This window comes from Alligator mississippiensis, chromosome 3 (genome assembly GCF_030867095.1).
Source record: "Alligator mississippiensis isolate rAllMis1 chromosome 3, rAllMis1, whole genome shotgun sequence".
In the NCBI taxonomy this organism is placed as follows: Eukaryota; Metazoa; Chordata; order Crocodylia; family Alligatoridae; genus Alligator; species Alligator mississippiensis.
Window position 1 is genome coordinate 56,507,501 of NC_081826.1, and position 21,232 is coordinate 56,528,732.

General features: G+C 39.4%; 1 protein-coding gene across 4 annotated transcripts in view; it reads right to left on the bottom strand.

The window, feature by feature from the left end:
- The window catches only part of ZFHX4 (zinc finger homeobox 4), a 178,256-nt gene that overhangs the window by 4,504 nt on the left and 152,520 nt on the right, over positions 1 to 21,232 (bottom strand). For all 4 annotated transcript variants that reach the window (XM_019498613.2, XM_019498614.2, XM_019498611.2 and 1 more), the window contains 4 exons: positions 18,537 to 18,670; positions 18,183 to 18,383; positions 14,845 to 14,962; positions 8,655 to 14,069 (listed from right to left, as the gene is read on the bottom strand). In XM_019498613.2, coding sequence (XP_019354158.1) covers positions 8,655 to 14,069; positions 14,845 to 14,962; positions 18,183 to 18,383; positions 18,537 to 18,670 — 5,868 coding nt within the window. The remainder of the gene's footprint in view (positions 1 to 8,654; positions 14,070 to 14,844; positions 14,963 to 18,182; positions 18,384 to 18,536; positions 18,671 to 21,232) is intronic.

Below are 21,232 nucleotides of genomic sequence, written 5' to 3' on the forward strand. Positions count from 1 at the left end.
ATTAAGTACTAAGGACAGTGAGAGCGCTTCCTTCTAATTGATACTTTGAGAGATCTCTACATTCTTATTCATTTTAACTAATTCTGCTGCTATCCTTCTGGGATGATATACCCACTTGTCCTACACCTGAGAAATCTGGTAATTATGGAGCTCACTACAAGTAATTAGCTATCATGTAAAATTGAATCCCTGTCCAGACTGACGAGGGAAACTACAATAGTACCAAATAAAGAAAGGTGTTTAGCTAATTAAACATCAGCAGTAAATGACCATCTAAGCCACTGACAAAACAAGTAATAAAGGCAATGCTTTTCATTATCAGCAGACAACACAGTTCAAAATTTCATTTTTGAGTGTCAGGCAAAACCCTTTACTATCATGACAGCCAGGTCAAAGCAGTCTGTTCCGGGAAATAAGTGTGCTAGTACTAAAGTACATCTACACAGAAATGCTGCTGTTCCCAGTTTACTTGAAACATGCAGGCATGATTTCCAACTCATTAGAGAAAAAACCTAAGTGTGCATTGGTTCTGTTTGGAGGATGCATGAACAGTACAAGTATGCCTCGTATATTAATGGAAGAAATCTTTGCTGTGTTTTCAAGTACCAAATACAGTGTAGTGGCTGGTAACAGTCTATTATAAAGCAATTTATATGAGAGGTATAGTTGGCCAGAAAACTAAATGATGGTACAGGATAGAAAAGGGAATTGTAAGAGGCTGTGCATTGTGGCCAATTTTGTTTTCAGAGGCAAATAAACTTGGTAGAGAAATGAACACATAGAAAGCCTAATGTTTAGTGGATGGCAGCCCTAGGAAGAGACTACAAGTGCATGGATAAAAGAACAATAACTTTAGGCTCTCTAATGGAGGTTAGATAGGCATTAGCTACATGGAAGCACTAATCAGGTGGTCAAGAATGAAGTTTAAATCATCAATACCCAGGTGCTTAGCATTATTTAGGAATAAAGCAATTAAGGATTCAAGGGGAATAATTATCAGGTTTAACAGAGAGACCATTTACTGTTTGTCACAGTATCATTACTTCTATTTAATGGCCAGGGCAACACTAAGGAGTTAAAATGTATTATCAGCAGGGATTAGATAGTAAGAGAAACAAGTCACAATGGTCATCATTAAAAAGTCAGTAATTGCTACAGCTACTGCACAGTGGTATCTGAGATAGCTTACCCCTTTTTCAGTGGGAAATAACTGTGGCAATAGTATGGTATCTGTTGAAAGTGTATTTCATGTCAATTTCCAGGCTATATTTTAACTAAAAAAATGCCTTCAGAGGGGGTGTCCCCACATGCAGGGATGTGCACCTGCAGTGGGGAAAAAAGTAGTGGCACAAGGAAAAAAGTAGTGGCACAAATTTGTGCCACTACTTTTTGTCGCTGCTGCACGCAGGCTTTAGTGCAGGGCAAAATGCCCCACTTCAGAAAAAAGCTGCCATTTCCCTGCTTCTCCCAGGTCATGGCCCCAGGTCATGGCATGCTGGAGGATCCAGGGGACAATTCTGGCTGGCAGCCATAACATCTCCTGGGAGGACCAAGCCTCCATACCTGCCAGTGCACAGTCTTGGAGCTAGTGCCACACCACTTTTTTTTGGTGCAGATTTTTGTTACCTGGAGTTCCTGGTAACACATTTTGCCCCCACACTGCAAATTTGAAATACAGGGCACATTTTAACATGCTGGGTGTGTGGTTTGTGGCATCACAAAGAGGGTTCAAGCACCACAAACCACATGTGCCTGGATGTCTGGATCTGGCCAGAGTGATGCATTCAGAGTGAACTACCAGCCCAGATTTGTTAGTTGGTTCTGTATTATACTCTTGTGGGCTCAGTGACCATTTTTTTCTTATTCTTTTCTATTCCCCTTTCCTTTTACCTCCATGTCTCATGTTGCTCTCAATTTACCCACACTGCTGCTGACCATCCAGTCAACTACCAATTTCACTTTTCATGTTATTCTTGGGAATTTAGTTGAAATGTTAAAAAAAAAAATTAATATTCAGAAAGACTGTGGCAGAGCAAAGGAGTATGTTCTTTTAAAGGGAAGTATGGATTAAGAACTCAGGGCCGATGACCAGCAAACCTAATCCTTCTGTACTTGACATGAGGGAAACAAAATGGGAAAATTCACTAATTCTAAAGAAATCCTTTAGCTCTGGTACCTCTTTGTTTTAAGTGGGTGTTTTAACTGTTTCAAGTTAGAGACATCTCTTTCTCTCAGAGGAATGTAAGATGGTTTAACCCAAATAGAAAGCTGAGGACCAATGTTCTGAAAGGACTGGTAGGTAAAAAAAAAATGTTTCTTTGCAGAGAGTAAGAAGCATTAAGTGAAAGATCTATGCTATTTCATCAACAACATATTGTAAAATAGAAGTGGACTTCAAGAACATGAGCCAGCACTGATATATGTCCTATAAACTTGCACCCCCTCTGAAATACCCATCTATATAGAGTTGTGCTGAGAATGTTAATGCTAATGCTAAAAACTTCCACAATATGGAAGCAATATGGGGCATTTAATGAAATCACCCACATGTTTTTATTCAAATCAATTCAATAGGGGAAGGACTTTCTGAGAATAAAACTTTAGAAGCAGACAGTTTTCTGACATGGCAACAGCAATTATTTCAGATAAATTAACTGAGTATAGATGTAACCAAGTGTGTGTAAACTGCTTAATCCCACTCTCCAGCAAGGATGTTGCTTTATTTTTCCAAGTGAAGTAAACTCTGTCAATACGGGTGCTGGCAGATGTTGTGGGGGGAGGGTGGGGGAGTCCACTTTACCAGAAGCAGCAGCACATTACTGCTACTCAGGGTCTGTGCTTCAGTGGGGCTTTTTGGTGCTTTTGTCTAATAGCTGATTGAATCAGCTATTAGACAAAAGCACCAAACCCCCCCCACTAAAGCGCCCAATCTATACAGATGTTGGAAAAGCTGGGTGCAACTAATGCACTGCCTCTTCTTGGCATGTGCTGGGGTCAGTGCATGAGTACACCAAGTTTAAAATAAAGGGCCATTTTTTCCCTTCCACATCTGCAAGTGACCCATAAGTCCAGATAGCATTGCACTTAAAAACAAAAAAACAAACAACAAAAAAGGGATTATACTTTCAAGTAGCATAGGGTCAAAACTCTATATTTTAGAAACATGTTTTCCAAGCATGATGTGGCAGGAAATATTGAACTTTAAAACAAATCAATTTAAAAATATTTTTTGGAAGTTAATAATTTCCTTGTCATATTGAAAATCCAAACACAACATTGTTGGGTGTAAAAATCAGAAAGTGAAATTGATCATCAGCTAAATTAAGCTGATTGGGCTTGTTTCAGTGTGCAGAATCCCATAGAGGGAAGCACAAAGGAAAGGAAGCATAAATTCAGTATTTATTAATACCGTTTCTCTAAATCAGTGTACGAGTAGGGGTCTACTTCTGTTGGCATTGTCCCTTTAAGCAAACAAGTAAGATCTAATGGCCTGGGCTTTTGGAAACAGGAGCACTAATCCTGAAAACACTTATAACAGGAATGACCATTTTAATATAAGTTTGTCTTATTAAATCATGAAGATTATTTCTATCTATGTATTTACAGGTTTGGGGCCAGGAAAAGGAAACAACACACAATCAGAAAATAATATCTGAAATTCAGACGTAAATACACAATGCTTGAGGCATAGGTGCCTCCCTTTGGAGCAGCCTCCAGGCATTTAATAATGCAAAAATGGTATCCTGCTAGGCTGAGACTCTAGAGAAATGCTTAGAATATGTTTACGATGACAGGCTGAGAGCCCTGGGGATCTTTAGCCTGGAAAAGTGCAGGCTCAGGGGTGATCTGGTGGCCACCTATAAGTTTATCAGGGGTGACCACCAGTATCTGGGGGAACGTTTGTTCACCAGAGCACCCCAAGGGATGACGACGAGGTCGAATGGTCACAAACTACTACAAGACCGTTTCAGGCTGGACATAAGGAAGAATTTCTTTACTGTCCGAGCCCCCAAGGTCTGGAACAGCCTGCCACCGGAGGTTGTTCAAGTGCCTACATTGAACACCTTCAAGAGCAAACTGGATGCTTATCTTGCTGGGATCCTATGACCCCAACTGACTTCCTTTCCTTTGGGCAGGGGGCTGGACTCGATGATCTCCCAAGGTCCCTCCAGCCCTAATATCTATGAAATTAGAAGATCACAGCCAGTGAAGAGCCTGATCAGGCATCGTACCTCCAAAAAGGACATCTACACAGGCACTTTAATGCGCAGTAGCCTATTTTACTGCACATTAAAGCATCACATGAAAAACTGGGTGATTACGCTAATGTGCAGTAAAATAGGCTACTGAACATTGAGCATCACTTAAAAACCATGCACATTCGTTACTGTGAATTAAGGCACCCTAATGCGCATCTGTTTAGTACCTCAGGGCACCTATACATGAGCACAGAAACTGCTCTGATTAATCGAGTCTGCTGAAGCATGGCAATTACCATGATCCAGCAACCTCCTGCATCTCATGTACCAGCAGCCACACACTTAAAAATGGAGGCAGGGCACTTGAAACAAGCTTTAGTTCAAGCATCTCTGCTGCCCTTTTGAAGCCTGAGGACACTGATACATGAGATGGGGCACTACTTTAAGTAATGTCATGTCTCAAATCTTCTCTTTTGCTTTTTCTTTCTTTCTAGTGAAGTATAGTATAGAATGGCTCTTGGAGCAGCTCTAACTAAAGTACCACTCCCTCACCCCGCTCTCCAAAGCATGTATAAAAGAGCCCCAACATTGGAGGTACTAAATTTAATGCACATTAGCAAAAGCACCTTAATGTATGTGTAGACATGCCCAGTGTGGAGGAAATATTAGAAGTGGGTTAATTAAGTGGGGGGGGGGGGTATTTGTTTTGAATGCATATTAAAGAACTTTTAAGGCTAACACTATTTTTTCAGTAATGAAAGATGAAAATAACCTATTTTTCTTTCACTTCAGCTACTCCATTATGTGCCACAGGAATGAAGATTTATATATACAGGTATTTATTGGGCAACAAAGAAAGGGTGCTTGGCCTATTTAGCATATGGCAGAAGAAAAATTGAATGACAAAACTCTACTGTCCAGTTTACACAGCAGGTTTTGCTCACAATGGACATAGCTGTGAGGTGAAAGAGGCTGAGAACTAATCCTTATTGCTGTTTCACTGAATATATTAATGATTTAAATGCATCTTAAATAGAAGAGCTATTTGGTGGAAAGTAGACCATCTGAAAATACAGTGATCGTGTATCAAGTGGTCTGTATTATCCCTCAACCTGAACTCTTTAAGGTATCTAAATGGCACTTAAATGGATTTTAGGCATCTACATCTTTCAGTGTGAGAGACCCTGAATTAATGGAAAACCTTTTGTATATGTATCCTTTTGTAATGCATCTTTATCTTAGCCTGAGAACCAAGGAAAAGGAGGGACCAGCCATCCTCCTTCTGCCCTGTTATATTAGTGCTTAGGGCACTTTCCTAAGTAGTGGGAAACCTGGATTTTAAGCCTCACTCACCCTGAGTATGTTTAAACCCATTTTTCCCATTTCCTAGGGGAATACGGTTACCTCCTGGTTATATCATCTGCAGAGCTAAGGGCATCCTCCATCTTGTTCAAGCTGACACCTTGGATGAAAAAGGAATCGTGGGGCCAGAAAGAGGTAACCAGACATTGTAAACTTAGTTAAAATTGTATTTTTCAGAGAAGGAAAGAGCCATGTATTTTGCTTCTACTCTAAATGCTGTTTATGCATTTATCCACTGCTTAGTTAATAAAAGTGTATAAACAGCATTGGAGGCAGGAACAAGTGCAGAAGCTGGGGCTTTCTCTCTTCCACAGGAGTTCCTGCTTCAGTGGTCTACAGAATCATTTTTCTTTTTGTTTGTCCACCTTCTGGCCCCTGAGTGTTGTATTCCTTTCCATGCAGTGGACAAGCTTCAACAAGAGGGATAGAGAATGTCATCAGCACTGCATAGTCTTGTGGTTATGGCGCTGTCCTGGAAAGTGTAAGATGTGGCTTCAAACCTCTTCAGGATTGGGAGTGCCTAGAACCCTGGGTTTCTATTTCTTAGCCAAATGCCCTAACATGTACACTATTGGACATAAGGTAGGGATGGAGAATCCCTGTTCTTCCTCTGTTCAAGTGGTCTCCTCAGGGCAGAACAGAATCCAGAAATGATGGAGTCATAAACTATGCAGCTCTGAGTCACACCCTTCCATGCCTATTTCCTATTAGCTACCGGTAAGCCACTCCCTGGATATGCATATGGCTGCTCATTGTCAGAATGTGAGAGCTCTGGGCCTTTTTGGGGCTGCATCTACACATGTGGCAGACTGCACAGTTGTTACTGTGGAGTCATTTAGTCCTTGCATAAATGACCATGCAGTAACTGGCATTACTGCACAGTACCGTCACTGCACATTTTTTCCCCCAACACTACTGTGCAGTAGCACCACCAAACAGTTAGCACCCAACAATGCTACTGAGCAGTAGCAGTGAGCTATGGCAGAGTAGCTGGTTGCTACTGCACCATAGCGTCTTGTGTAGATGCTCCAAGGGTGGAGTATATCCCTTTTGAGGTGAGATATACTTTTTGCAAAGCATCTAAGTAGGTATAAAGAGCAATACATTTCTTGGTAAATTATTAAGGGGAGAATCTACAGACTGAATATTCTGAGGCTTGCTGAACTTGAATATTAGTTTATCTGTGGCCATTTATTGAAAGTAATCATATCTATAATCCCTAATACACAAAAATAGCCACATACACATCATATGCTATTAAGAAAAAAATAGGTGAATATAGTGTAGATTTCACAACAACATAATGCTTCCTTTACACATGCTTAATGTTCCAATGGGTGAGCTTCAGATTTGAGAAAAACAGAAGGGCACTTGGCCAGAGAATTCATTGGGGAAGGAAAGCCCTTCTGACCCAATGAATAGAAAAAAAAGATGCTTTGACCACAACTTGGGAAAGCAATGACGTAGTCATTGTCAATCAAAATGGAACTGTGTAGACAAAAAGAAACTGCTACTGTTTTAGTTTGACTGACCACACTACTGATAGAATCAGTATCCTTCTTGCCAAAATCAGTTATTTGAATAAATCAAAATTTACTAATCTATGACAACATAAATGAAATCACTGGACCATACTGATAAAGAGGCTTTAACCTACATACTGATTTTCATTTCTAATTACTTATTTTGTGGAGCAGCCAGGAAGTGGAAACCACTTAAAAATAAATAAATAAAAGATCTATAAAATAAAAGTCTGTCAGGACTAATCAAATGGCTCTTCAGAAAGCCTGATCCCGAGCAACTCAGCAAAACTGAATGAACGGCCAAGTCCTCGTATGCAACCACATGCAGTTTGTTGTGCCACAAATCTCTTTGTGGCACCACAACTGCAGGCAGGGAATTTTTAAACATGCCCCACACTGCAAATTTGCAGTGCAGGGAAAAAAAATCGCTACTGGGATTTCCCAGTAGCAAGCCCTCCCTCCCCCCACTCCAGGAAAAAAGCAGCACAGAGCACACAAAAATAGGATGTGCCAGAATACATGGAGGCTTGGTGCTCCAGTGAGATGCACTGGCTGCTGGCCAGAATGTCTCTACTGCTCCCTTTGTGCCCTGGCTGCTCCAGCATGCTGGTAGCCAGGAGAAGCTGGACAAGGGTAGTTTGCCCAACATGGGACAATGTGCCCTGCAACAAAGCATATGTGAAGGGGCACGTGCTGAGGCACAAAGTAGTAGCACAAATTTGTGGTGCTATTTGTGCCGCTGCAAGTGCATGCCTCTGTTTGTCTGGACATGGCCTATGAGTCTTTCTTAATGGAAATAAAGGAAGCAAAATGTTGTCCAGAGTCAACCACAGCCTGAGTCCAAGTCATGTATTCAGATAAATCCAAAAGACCAAATGAAATGATGAGTGTCTGCAGCACCCATAGAAATCAGTGAGCTTCAGGCGTTCAACAACTCTTGGGATTTGCGCTACAATGAAACAGTCATTAAGAATGACCTGAAAAGGAAACTCCTCCTGCTACTCAGACACTTACTTAAAATATCCCAAAGGTTTCCAGCTAATATTGGATAACTAATTAAGTACCTTCTGAATGAGGCAACAAATTGTGATTAGCCCACTGAAGAGATAATTAAGGCAGGTTACCTGACAAAGACTAGTCTGGATTGTATCAGATAAGAATTTAATTTTTTTAAATAGTTGCATCTAATATTTTAATGTACTCATTGCAAAAAAGGAATAAAACTCAAAACCACAAAGGGAAAAACAATATTATGTAAAATGTTATTGCAGTCAAGAACACACAGATATCCACTCAATTACAACTATTTCTGGAAGTTGGATTCCAATTCAATTCTTCAATTAAATTGTAGTTTATTTGGGGGGAAGGGGAAATCAGTGATATTACCAAGTTATTGATGAAACAATCCAATATTACACTGAGTATAGATGATTGTATTTTTGACAGGTTTGCAGAAAGAATACGAATATGATATGAATGCACGACATGTTATTCTTATCAACCAGTGGCTGATAATTACACAGTATCATTACATTCATAGATTTTAAAAATCACCTCCTAATTGACTTACTGTTTGAACTTTGTGGAAATCCAGGCAAGGAGGATGGACCGTTCATTCCAGGCAGAAGAACAGGAGGAAGGCCAGGGAGTCCCGGGTAAGCTGCTGGCAAACTGATACCATGAAGTGAACTGCTGTCCATCATTCCTGGTTGCTGTACTGTTAGGCCTAGCACATCTGTAGCCTTCTTTATGCGATCCAATTCTTGCTGTGCCATCAGCTGTCTAACAGTTGTAGGAGCTAAATAATCTTTTTCTCGATCTAACTGACTTCCCACAGTTTCTCTTACTTTTGTAATATGCTGTTTGGAAAATATATGATCTCTTATGGACAAACGTGCAGAATACTTCACCCCACATAGAGAACATTCTGGTTTTGAGCCTTCAGTTCCAGTCTGATTTATCATGAATGGCTTCCCTATATTAATTTTGAACTTCTTTTCTTTTGCCCGGGCATTTTGGAACCAAACCTGGACCACTCGTTTGGGCAGACCAATCTCATTCCCTAGCATTTCGCATTCTTGCATGGTTGGAGTTCGATAATCACTGAAGCAAGCCTTGAGGACTTTAAGCTGGAGGTTGCTCATTTGTGTTCGGAAACGTTTGTGACCTGGTCGATCACTGTTTTTAGATTTAAAGGGATTATTGGCTCCAAATGGGTTAGGTGAACTTGGATCAGCTATGCTTGATGTTTCACTGCGATCGGCATTATCATCAGGATCATCAGTAACATAAAAACTTTGGTCATGATCACCATCTTTGTCAGTAAAATGTATTGACGGGCTAGTTAAGGAGTAGAGAAACTTTTCATCAGAATTATCATTTGTAGGTGTGGATGCTGCTTTTGGCAAAGTATCATTCATAAGTTGTTTTGGGTCTTTGGGAGATGATGCAGGTTTCACATCCCCTGAACTACCAGTCGTGCTTTCCATTTCATTGTTTCCCTCATCTCCTGTTGTAGCATCACTAATTGCTGTATTAATTGATGAAGTCTCATCAAAGTCAGTCTTATTTTGTTCATATCCAGAGTCAGCAGGAGGGGCATTCAGATTTTCTATATCCTCACTAGATTCTACTTTGATTGAAGAAGGGCTTAAAAGATTCTTCGGTGACATCTCTGTAGTTTTATTAACAAGGGTTGATACTGTTGAGGATAATTCATTTTCACTTGATAATTCAGTCTTTATTAGTGATAGTGATGGATAATCAAAAAACATGTATTTGTGTGGACTTTCTCCTCCATCTTCTGTTGGCACTAAAGGGCTTGGAGGTAAACTGTAACCTGCCTGTTTTCCTTCATTCCAGTGCCGAGAGCGAATGTGACTTTCTAAAGCTGATTTTGCTTTGAACAGTGCTCGACAGAAAGGACACCTTTTGTGGGACTGGGCTGGACCTACTGCACGGAACTGACCTTTTCTTTCTCGGGCTCGTGTGTTCTGAAACCAGACTTGTACCACTCTCTTTTTAAGTCCCACTTCACGTGCAATATGATCTAGCATTTTTCTGGTGGGATTAGAATCTAACAGGTATTTTTCATAGAGTATTTCTAGCTGCTCTGGAGTAATTGTAGTTCTTAAACGCTTATCACGATGTTGGTCTTCACCACTGTTTCCTCCCTCTTTTTCACTACAATTATTATCTTCTTTATCATCCAGTTTTCGTTTAAGTGACCCAGAAACTGTAGCAGAATGAGCTGTATGTGATGAACCTGTCTGTGGGGGCATCTGAGCAAGAGAACTGTTAAGCAACTGTCCAGTCATCAGAGGACTATTAGGGTCAAAGATCATGTAGGGCATATCCATAGGTCTTTCTAGAAACTGAGAGTGAAGAAATTGGTTTTGGGCTGCTAGGAAATGCATGTGCTGGTGTTCTTGCCAAAGTTCTAGAGTTGGAAAGGCAACTGTACACTGGTCACATTGGTACTGTAATAACTGAGGAGGTAGACTGTTCTGTAGAGGTGTGATTGAAATTGGTAAAGGACTGGAAGGAACAGGTGTTTGTGATGCAGATGGAGGTCTTCCAACCATCTGTGGCTGTTTTTGTTGTTGTGACTGAGAAGCTGAGGGTTGTGGATCAGAGGAAGTTATTGGGGCAGACTGTACTGGCTTGGTGCCTTGGGAGGTTGTATCAATTTGTTTAGGTGTGGAATCACTTTGCTTTGGCTTTTCTGTTGTCTCAGGTTTGGGAGAAGTCTTCTCAGGCTCTGGTCTGGGAGAAGGCATTAAAGGAGTACTAGAACCAGAGCCAGAGCTCGTTGCTGTCACAGCTGTACTCTTTGATGAATCAGTTTGGCCAGAAACTGTGCAATTTTTATATACCATTTGATCTGAGGCATCCATAGAATCTTCTGTTTGGCTTTCATCTTGTGCATCATCATCTTCATCTTTATAACACTGTTTTTTCTGATGTGTAATCAAATCAAAAATTCTGGGAAATACTACACTGCACTTTTTACACTGATATTGCATATTGCTAGTTCGAATGTAGCGCTCATTGGTGAGTTCCCTTTTCTCATTATCCTTAGTTTCTGCTTGATTTTCATAACTTTTGCGTGCTTTCTGTCGTGCATTTTGGAACCACACAACAATAACTCGAGTAGGCAGGTTAAGCACAGTTGAAAGTTGTTCAATTTCATCATCCTTTGGATAAGCATTTGTGTCAAAAAAATCTTGCAGAACCCTAAGCTGGTAGTCAGTAAACCTTGTTCTAGATGATCTCTTGCTGAAAGATGCATCAGACTTGTAAGGTTCTACAGTGGTGGGCTGAGGATCAATTCTTATGTCTTCCAAGACAGTTATGGGAGGATTGCTAAAATTGTATGGGGAATCTTTATTTCTTTGTCGCTCCTTAAAAAGTGTATTACGAAACCAGTGTTTGATAACCTTTTGAGAAAGGCCAGATTTCTCAGCCATTTCTTGAATCTGCTCTTCACTTGGAGAATTGTTAATATCAAAATAAGCCCGCAAGATTTTTAACTGATCATCGGTGATTCTTGTACGTGGACGCTTGAACTGAGACTGCCGTAGGAAATTGGGATCTAACCCTAGCTGCTGCTGACACAGCTGGGTAAGATCTGCAGACAAAGTATCCATTGGTGGCAACTGGAGAGCAAGCTGAGGAGGCAGTGCAGGATGCTGCACTGGCTGCATCATAATTGGAGGGAACAGTGGAAGATCAAGCGACACAGGCAGCTGGACTTGAGGTGGAGCTGAAGGTGGTGGAGGAGGTGGGGGAGGCGGTGGTGGAGGTGGAGGAGGCGGTGGTGGTGTGGGTGGCGGAGCCTGCAAGGGTGTCGAAGTTGTGTTTTGAATTTTTCCAGAGCTGGCTGAAGAAGGCTGCGAGGGTGTGGGAGGTGGGGGAGGTGGAGGAGGCGGGGGAGGTGGTGGTGGCGGAGGTGGTGGTGTTTCTGGAGAAGATGGGGAAATTGGGTAAAGCTTGTCATAAGCCTCCCTATATTGGCGTGCAAACTTTTCTAATGTTCCATATGGAAAAAAATGCCCATGCACGTGCTCTTGATGACTCTTCAGAATAAGAATGTTAGAGAACATTTTACTGCATGTTCCACATTCCAATTTGTCAGTGTTTTCACCTTCCCCGCTCTTGCTTTTTTTCTGTACTTTTTGTCTGTTTTCATTGTATTGGATAACTAGCTCAAAGCCAAAATTCTCCAACAAAGCCTTGGCTGCATTTCCTCTAGCCCCAGAAGCTATTCTGGGTGGTGGGATGGTTGGTTCTGAGGATTTTGGCTTCTTCATATCTTTGCTTTCCTTTAGTCCTTCACTTTCATTTATAAATTCCTGCTTTGGCTTCTCTTGTTTCTCAGAAATATCTTCTGCTTCTTTATATGATGACATATCCTTTATCAACTGGCAGTCTGCACTGACCATGCTATTTTGCTCTGGCTTCATTAGCTTGCTACTTTGTTGTTGTTGCTGCTGCTGCTGCTGTTGTTTCTGAGACTGAATTTGTGGTTGTGTTGATTGATACTGTTGTGCTTGTTGCTGTAGTATCTGCAGCTGAGTCTGGCCAACGTGGTGTTGAGTTTGTATCTGCTGTTTTAAATCCTCTAGTAGCGATCCTGTCATACCTGCCATTCCAGGCATACCAAATGTGGCTGAGCCAGGCAAACCCAGATCTGGACTTAAGCTAAATTCTGTCCCAGGAATATAGAATGGAAAAAGGAACTGAGGCTGTTGAAACTGCAGCAATGCTTCTGGTGTCATAGGAAAATGAGGCAAAAATGCTGGGTTCAGAAACTGGGGCTGAAAGAATGCAGCTTGCTGTTGCAGTTCATGCTGGATTTGCATTTGAAGTTGTGCTGGTGACTGGGGTGGGTGATGTGAAGGCTGAGAAGCAATTAATTCAGAAGCTTGCTTTTTATTTAATTCTTTGGCATCTAAATGTGTATCTTTGCTGTTAACTGCTGGTAAGCTGATAGAATCTAGCATCCCTTGGCTGGGGCTGTTAACATTCCCTGCTACACTAGTTCCACTACTTATATTACCACTTGGTTCTAATTTTGCAGCCCTTGCCTTAGTCTGATGAAGCACAGATCTCATATGGATTTCCAATGTCGAACTTTGGCTATATGCAACATTACAAATGCTGCATTTGTAGGGTTTGTTATCAGTGCTGCTGTTGGTTTCTTGAGGGACAGGACTTGATGCTTCCTGCAAAACCTTTTTGAGTTTATGTAAATGAGACACTGAATTATAATGGACCAAGAGAATGTTCTTTTGAGTGAAAGACTCTTTACACACTGTACACTTATATGGGCGAGATGGATCTAGAAATTTTTCCATAGTAAAATTTGGCCCTTTTCTAAAAGGTAAGGTCCGCTTTGGTTCTGAGCCCATATCATCTGGAATAGAGCTACTATCACTTCCTACAGGACTTGCTTTACCTTCCTGGTCCATCTCATAATCTCTTTCTATTTCCTGGTCTAGTGCATGTTCATCTTGTGCCATACTTTCACTGTCTGCCCAGAGTTCACCATTTACAGGTAAAGATGCACACAGCTGCTGAAGTTCAACTTCATTGAGTTCAGGGTGTCCTGCTTCCAAATGTTTTTTTAAAGCCTGGAATGTACGGAAGCTACGCTGGCAAAGACTACACATGGTAGCAGCCCGAATGGCATGATACTGGGAATGTATCTGAAGCTTCTGCATAGTCTTAAAAGCCAAGCTACAATGGTTACAACGATATTTATAGACATGGCGATCAGAAACAGAGAGCTGCTGCTTCTTCTGCTGCTCATTTAGCTGATCCGGCAGTGTTTCAATGGGCTTTGTGTCCTTACTGCTATTCTTATTCCATTCTGGTGTTTCTGTAGATTCCTTAGGTGTTTTTTGTTCCTCGGTCTTAATTTCTATTCCAGTTTTTGAGTCCTCCAGCCCAGAAGTATTTTTCTCATCCATTGGACTTTCACCTGGTTAAAGCAAGCAAAGAAATGCCTTTTAGAATATGTAACATTTAACCATAGTGAAGGTTATTATGTTTTATTACAATCAACCAAGATGGCACCCATTATGCAACATACAAACACAGGGTTGTAGGTAAGTCTTGAAGAAGATATAAGCTAAACAGACAATATGGCAATAAATGCAGGAAAGGGAAAAATATACAAAAAGACTGGATAATGTGCCAGTGACAAACAGTGTGTTAATGCTGCTGTTTATTTAGGTTAATATTTAGGGTAGGACTTAGCTAAATGGCAAGACAAAAGGGGGGAGGAAGGAATAGAGACAGAAAGAAAAAGAGTGAGGGGATAGAGCAGAGGACAAGGAAGTAGAGGAAGGTATAGAAGGCAAGTGGAGAGAGGCAGAGATGGAGGCATAGCAGGGGGGAGAGAGTTGGAGCAGAAAGCCAATCAGTACAGTGGCCATGTACAGATGTATATGTAAGTTCTCCATCCAAAGAACTTAGAACCCAGAACTGTGTGCTCACGTATTTGTGAAATTACATGGACAATGTGTATCCAAGTAGGAATATGTGTGTGCAAAATTAATTGTTCTGTTCTGGTGTTTACATTAGGACACCTTTGAAAATTCAGGCCTTATATAACATCTTACTACTTTTCTTCCATCAAGTTTTGTTACGGTATGTAATAAGGAAGGAAGGAAGGAAGGAAGGAAGGAAGGAGACAAGTTTTTCTAAAAATCACTTGTATTTAGATTCTGCACATCTGGGCCTCTCTTGCATACCTGAATGCTTCCCAGATCCCTCAGCTGTGATGGTTGCAGGTGTGTCATGCTCAGATTTCTCTGAAGCAGCTGCTGGCAATAGCATATTATTGGGCATCATAACATCTGGTACAGTAACCTTTAAAATTAAGAAAATAATATTATATTCATAGAAGAAATCACACTGCTTTTCACAACTGCACGCATAGATCAAAGCTTATCACATGGCAAAGCCAAGATCTTTATTCAGTCCTGGATAACACTGGTTTCTCTCAGCATAATTCAGAATCCTAGGGGTCCACAGTCGGAGTCTGCTCGAGGGATGCAGGAGGGGAAAATAAGGCTGAAATGTGGCACACATTAGCTATTTACAGACATTTAGTGCCACCCAGAATAGGTGTTGATGCCTATGAAAGGGTATGTGGTTGGGGTGGATGTTACATGAGCACATTTTACACTCAAAATAAATGGCAAGGATGGTCTAGGAGTTAGGATGCTACCTTAGTGCTCAGGATAGCTGGGCTCAATTTCTTGTTCTGCCAAACACTCCCTGTAGGAGCTCAGCCAAGTTAGTCAATGCCTCATCTGTAACATTGGAGATGATAGTTTCTACCTCAAAGGCATGTTGGAAGAATGACTATATTGAAGATTTTGAGGCACTTAGATACTGTGGTAACAGGAGTTATAAAAGTGCCTAAGATAAGGGCTGAATTTTTTTATGTTTGGTGTCTGCCAGAGCATGACATTTTAAAAACCTTTGAACAAAATCCATTGAGCCATTATTGTTAGAGATGAGAGTGGAAAAAAAATATTCACTTTTTTTTTCCACTGAGAAAAAACAATTCTAATCAGATAAAAAAGAATCATAAAACTAAAATACGATTCACATATTGATGCACAGACAGAATCCTCTGAGGACTAGTGACTTTGGTGCTATACTGGGTGGAAAAGTGAGAAAAAAACAAGCAAAAACCCACCCAAAGATGTAGATGTCCCTGAGATAAAAGTTTACCAAAACATCTTTTTTTTTCCTTTGTGATCAGGAAACCAGCTATGGACAGCACATGTTATTCGTAGTAAACATGACAATTTAGATGAGGAACATTAAGGTTCTCTCCTTTCTCTCTCTGTCACTCACCAAAATTCTACCACTCAAAAACCAAAAAAGAAATGAAAACCCCCCACTTTCCTTTATTTCCCCTCAAAAAAAAAAAATTGAAAAAATGCCCTGAGAGAATTACAGTTTTAAGGGGAAAAATAAAACAGTGTAAGGAGAATACTGTGTCAAACTGCTGCCAGCTTCTTATGATAGATGGAAAAAAATAAACTTCTATTTAAAAACAAAGGCTTTAATCTTTTTCCCCCCTTTGGAAGATGCTGGTGTCATAAAGAAACCAGATGTTTTGCTGACATCTTAACCCATTTTGTATAAAACCATGGTCCAGTCAAACAATGGGAGCAGGAAAGGTGGCCATTCCCTCCTTCAACCTAGTCACATTGCCAAACAACAGGTCCCAAAACACTTCAGGATGTCAGTGTGTAAAGAAAATTTGCCCCTAGTTTTATTATCTTTCCTGAAATCTCCATGGAGTCAGACAGGTGATGATGTGCATCCCTTATCATGATCATCCTGTTCCATTACTGCCTTTTCCTTTTGTAGTCTCTGTCCTCTTCTCATTGAGGACCTTGTACTTACTAACTGGGGAAGAGAACCGCACAGTGTTAACAGATGCCTCTGACCACTGAGCTACATATTTAGAAAAAAAGAGATATCTACGTTAGGTAGCGATCCGTTTCACACCTAGACTCTGAGATAAAAGGCTAAAACAGGATGATACAAATCATGAAAGCTAAATGTTGAAAGAAAAACACCAATGTAGTTTGCACAGTGAAAACAATAGAAAATAAAATTAGAAAATGAAAAAAGGTAAGTTTTAACAGCTGCAGGATTTCCATGTGATGAGCCAAAATTTGCTGGCCTGATGGAACTATACTTTGTATAGGATTAAGGAGTGAAGGCAGGGAAAAAGACAAATATACATTATTTTCATCATTTTCTGGATTCTGAGCTCAGTTTAGGGCCAGTTTAGCTCCTAGAATGATTTAAAGTGGCTTCAGGCCTCAACAGCTATTCATCCTGGCTTTCTTTTCCTTAGCTACTTCCCCTATGCTCAAAACCAGAAGAAACTGTTCTGCTAGTGTGATGGGTGAGTGAAATCCCTAGGTGCAGAGGGGAAGCAAATGGGGACTGGATCCACCAGAAACATATTTAAAAAAAAAAAGCAGCTAGAAGATGGGGAAGAATTGTGGCCCTTTGTTTTCTACTTAAATCTAGGTAAATATCAGAATTATTCATTAGAACTTTTTGAGAAGTTTTCAATGAGACAGTTCCCACTGGAGCATGCTGATTCCTTGAAATGATTTTTTTTTTTCTAGGCAGCTTTTTTTTTTTTTTTTGGAGGGGGTGGGGTTGGGGGAGAAGGTTTCTTGGTCTGGGATGGAACTTATGTGGGAGGAATAGAAGAGGGCATGCATCATCTAAATAGCTAATAACCCCTGACTAAGGCACTCACCTTGGATTTGAGACCTAGATACAAGTCCCTGCCTTATTCCAAGTAAGGACTTGGACCTGGGTTTCTCAAATCCTGAATATATGCCCAAGCCAATGGGCTTATAGCTATTCAGAGTCTGTTTCTCTCTCATGCTTGTCATTTTTTTGTGAAAATATCTAAGGTCTCTCTTGTGGATCAAAAGTAATGTTAAAATCTTAAAATTTTGTGCAAAATGAAGTTATTTTCTAGTCAGCTCTTCTACAAATATTGTACAATACAGGCTATGAAGCATAATGAAAAACATACAATGTTATTGTTATATATGATACATCAGTATCTAATTTTTGTATCTAACCTCAAGGAATTTATTTTAAAACTCTAATTGCATAATATGATGTTTTTAAATACTTCAGAAAAGTCAGAAAAACGATAAACTAATAATAAAAAATAATGCTTTGTAAAAACCTATAATCCTCATCAAAGTCATTTTTTTTTTTAAATCAGGCCACTTGCCTCTTGGTGTCTAAGTTCATATCTCAAGTTTGGATCTAATAATCCTAACCACACAGGCGTTGTGAACCTGACGTTTGTAAAAAACTATGAGGTCCTTGAGCCAAAAATACCACAGTCTGGATAATCTGGCTGCACTGACTTTCCCAAGCTTCTGGCTGATGTGAGAACAAAACCTAAAAGTCCTGACTCTCATCCCCTAGCTCTGGGTAACGGAATACTGTGTCTCATCAAATTCATTGCCAAGGTGTTTGGCTACATTTCTGTTGCATGAGCATCAGTATTTTGAACACTTACTGTCATAAGCAGTTTCTCCACACAATCAGGGGATACACTGTGCAAATGGGTCAAATGAAGCTGGAGATGCATTTTGTTGCTGAGGACATCCTGGCAGAGGGGGCAGCAGATAACAGGTTGCATTGAATGCTGTGACAGGACATGCATCTGGATACGATTTGGGTCCCTACTATTGTAGTTACAATAAGGACACTGATAGAACTGAAAAACAGCAAATGAAGATGCAGGCTATTAGTCAGTGTGCTTTTAATGACCTGATAATATTGCTGTCTTAATAGCACATCATCTTGGTTTTACTCTGGAGCTATTTGAAAGATTTCTATAAGGAAAGGAAGTTATTTTTATTTCATTTACCTGTTCATGCCCAAATTTATTGTCCTCTGGAGGCTTTGTTTTTTTAGATGCACCATCGTCTTCTTTTGCTGGAAGGAGTTGTTGCGTCCCTATCACAGCATTCACTTTTGGATCCTTCTCTAATGAGACTATTCCTGTTCCGAAAACATAAGTTTTAAGAATATATTTTAAATTTAAAAGCATTACGTTGCAAAAAGAACTGTGATTCTACTGCCTATTATTCTTCCTCATATTTATGTTAAATAATTGCAAGAAAAATGAATTTAATTAAAATAATTTTAAAACTCAAAGTCCAAAGAAAAAACACACATTTATCTTTGATGGGGAGTCTATAAAATATTTAAAAATTGACTCGTTTCTTGTTTAGATAACCTTAAATTGTCTTAAAAGATTAATCAATAAAATGCTTTCTTCAGCATCTCAGTCTCAATTTCTGTATTACGTTTCTATATTACATTACAAATCCTCTTTCACTCATATATCTTTGTTGTCAAAAATAATGAATTAGCTAAAGTTTAATTACCTTTCCCTTTTATAAAATGTTTGAGCAATGCAATGATTGTGCTGTTTAGGTTACAATTCTCAAGCTAAATATAATGAGCCTGAAAAAAAACCCACTGTGGAAAACAGGATTTAAGAGCTAACTGAATATTAATTATATACCAAGATCAGTCATTTTCTATTGCTTTAGTATAAAAATTCAGGGTGTAAACATCTGTGGTATTGTAATCAAAACCAAGAATATAATTGTTTTCTAGAGACAGTTCTACTATTAAGTATTAAACACTATATTTAATATTATGCCTGAACTAGCTGTATAATGTGGCCCAGTCTTGCACACATCAAAGAGGAGAGTGCAATTCTAATTTCCCAGTCCATCAGAAAATTCTTTCCAGCGTCAATTTGCCAGATAATCTCTTCTGCTAGGCTGGATATTACAAGAGCATTGGGTAGGCATGTCACATACATCTCACGACAAACACAAAACCTCATTTACCAACCATTCCAATCTCATCATAGTGCGGCATCATCTGACCTTTTTTCTGCTGTTTATTATGAGTATTTCTAATTTTAACTTTCAATTTTCACCATCTTCCAGTCAATTTGCAACTAAATTATTTCCAGGGTGAGGACACTATCACTGGACAACTGGGTGCAAATACATCTTGAAATGCAATGAAGCTAAACCATTGATTGCTATCAGACCCAACGTAAATATATAGTCCAGGGGTAATCTGATTGTATGCTATGCATGAAGATTTATCTTGATTTTTTCAATCCACATAAGGTTCATATAAATGAACAAATTGCACCTCATTGCACAATAACCTAGTTTTAATTAAAATATAAGGTCACAGATGTTACAGAAACAAGGTAAAATTAATAAAGAAAATACTTGTATTTTTGTGTAGAAAAAGCAAGACCATTTTCACCTATCATACAGACATAATAAAATATTAGATATTAACAAAGGAACCTTAGAAAAGACAGTAAAACCAGGAGACAGCTCTCACCATATAAACAAACAAAAAGAAACCCTAGGCCAAATGACAGACAACTGAATGCAGTATAATATTGTGGCATTTTCCACATGACATTTTGTAAACATATGAATATACATTATCATATATCCATTAATGGTCACCTCTCACATGTTGGGTTTGATTCCTAAAGTTGTAATTATTTGCTTTTGTGTAATTTAGACTAATAATTATGGCATGCTCCAGAAATTTATTATTACCGCATTTTCCTAGCTTTAATGTCCGATTTGTTAACAGCAATTTAATATTTGAAAAGCTTAGTTTATGGAGCCCCAGCAAATTTTGACATTTTAAAGGAACTGAACCTACAGCTTTACTTCAGCCAGGATGTATGTATTGCCTGCTTAAGGGCTGCAGAATTCAATTCTTGATGGTTAAAGGCATAATATACAAAGTGATGATGTGCACCATCATTTTAGGACCCAGTTGGGTTCTTGCTAATACCAACCTCCTAACACATCATTATTTACTTGGCAGTATAATATTGTTATTTAAATGACTTAAAGGTGAGAGTTATGGGAAATAAAAAATGACATGCTATATTAACAGGGAAAGGTTACTTTTCAAGTTTTAGAAAGATGGGTTCAAATTATTAACCTCTCTTCTTTTCCAACTGTCAAAGATGTCTAACAGTTGACTATTGTCTCTTACCTATATCATGTCCCTTAAAAATGTTTCTTTGTAAAGATGATGGACCAGAGTTTCAGCTGGTGCGAAATGACATGTTTATGGCATACTAAACTGAGTATCTGGTCCAATGTGATTTCAGTGAATTTAAAAGAAAGCAAACAAAACAAGGTTATGCAAACAGATCTACATCTGTATATGTACTGGAATACAACTTTTCAGAGAATTTAGGCTGTAGTGTGTTTATATTATGTACCACCTCCTACTACAGAAGACAGCACTTATGCCAAAGGACCAATTATAATCACAAAACTCACCTGTGTAGACTTGAGTGCAAAACACTACCCAAATCAGATTAGTAGTATATTGTACTATGCACTCACTTAGCACAAGTTTACATGATAATGGTAGTGCAAAGCAATGGAAAATCACCTCCTTATAGTTTAAATGACACAACCAAAGTGCCCTAATGCCTAATGGATTTTCACTAGTGAATTCAATGTTTTAAGAAGTTTTGTGTAGCACGAA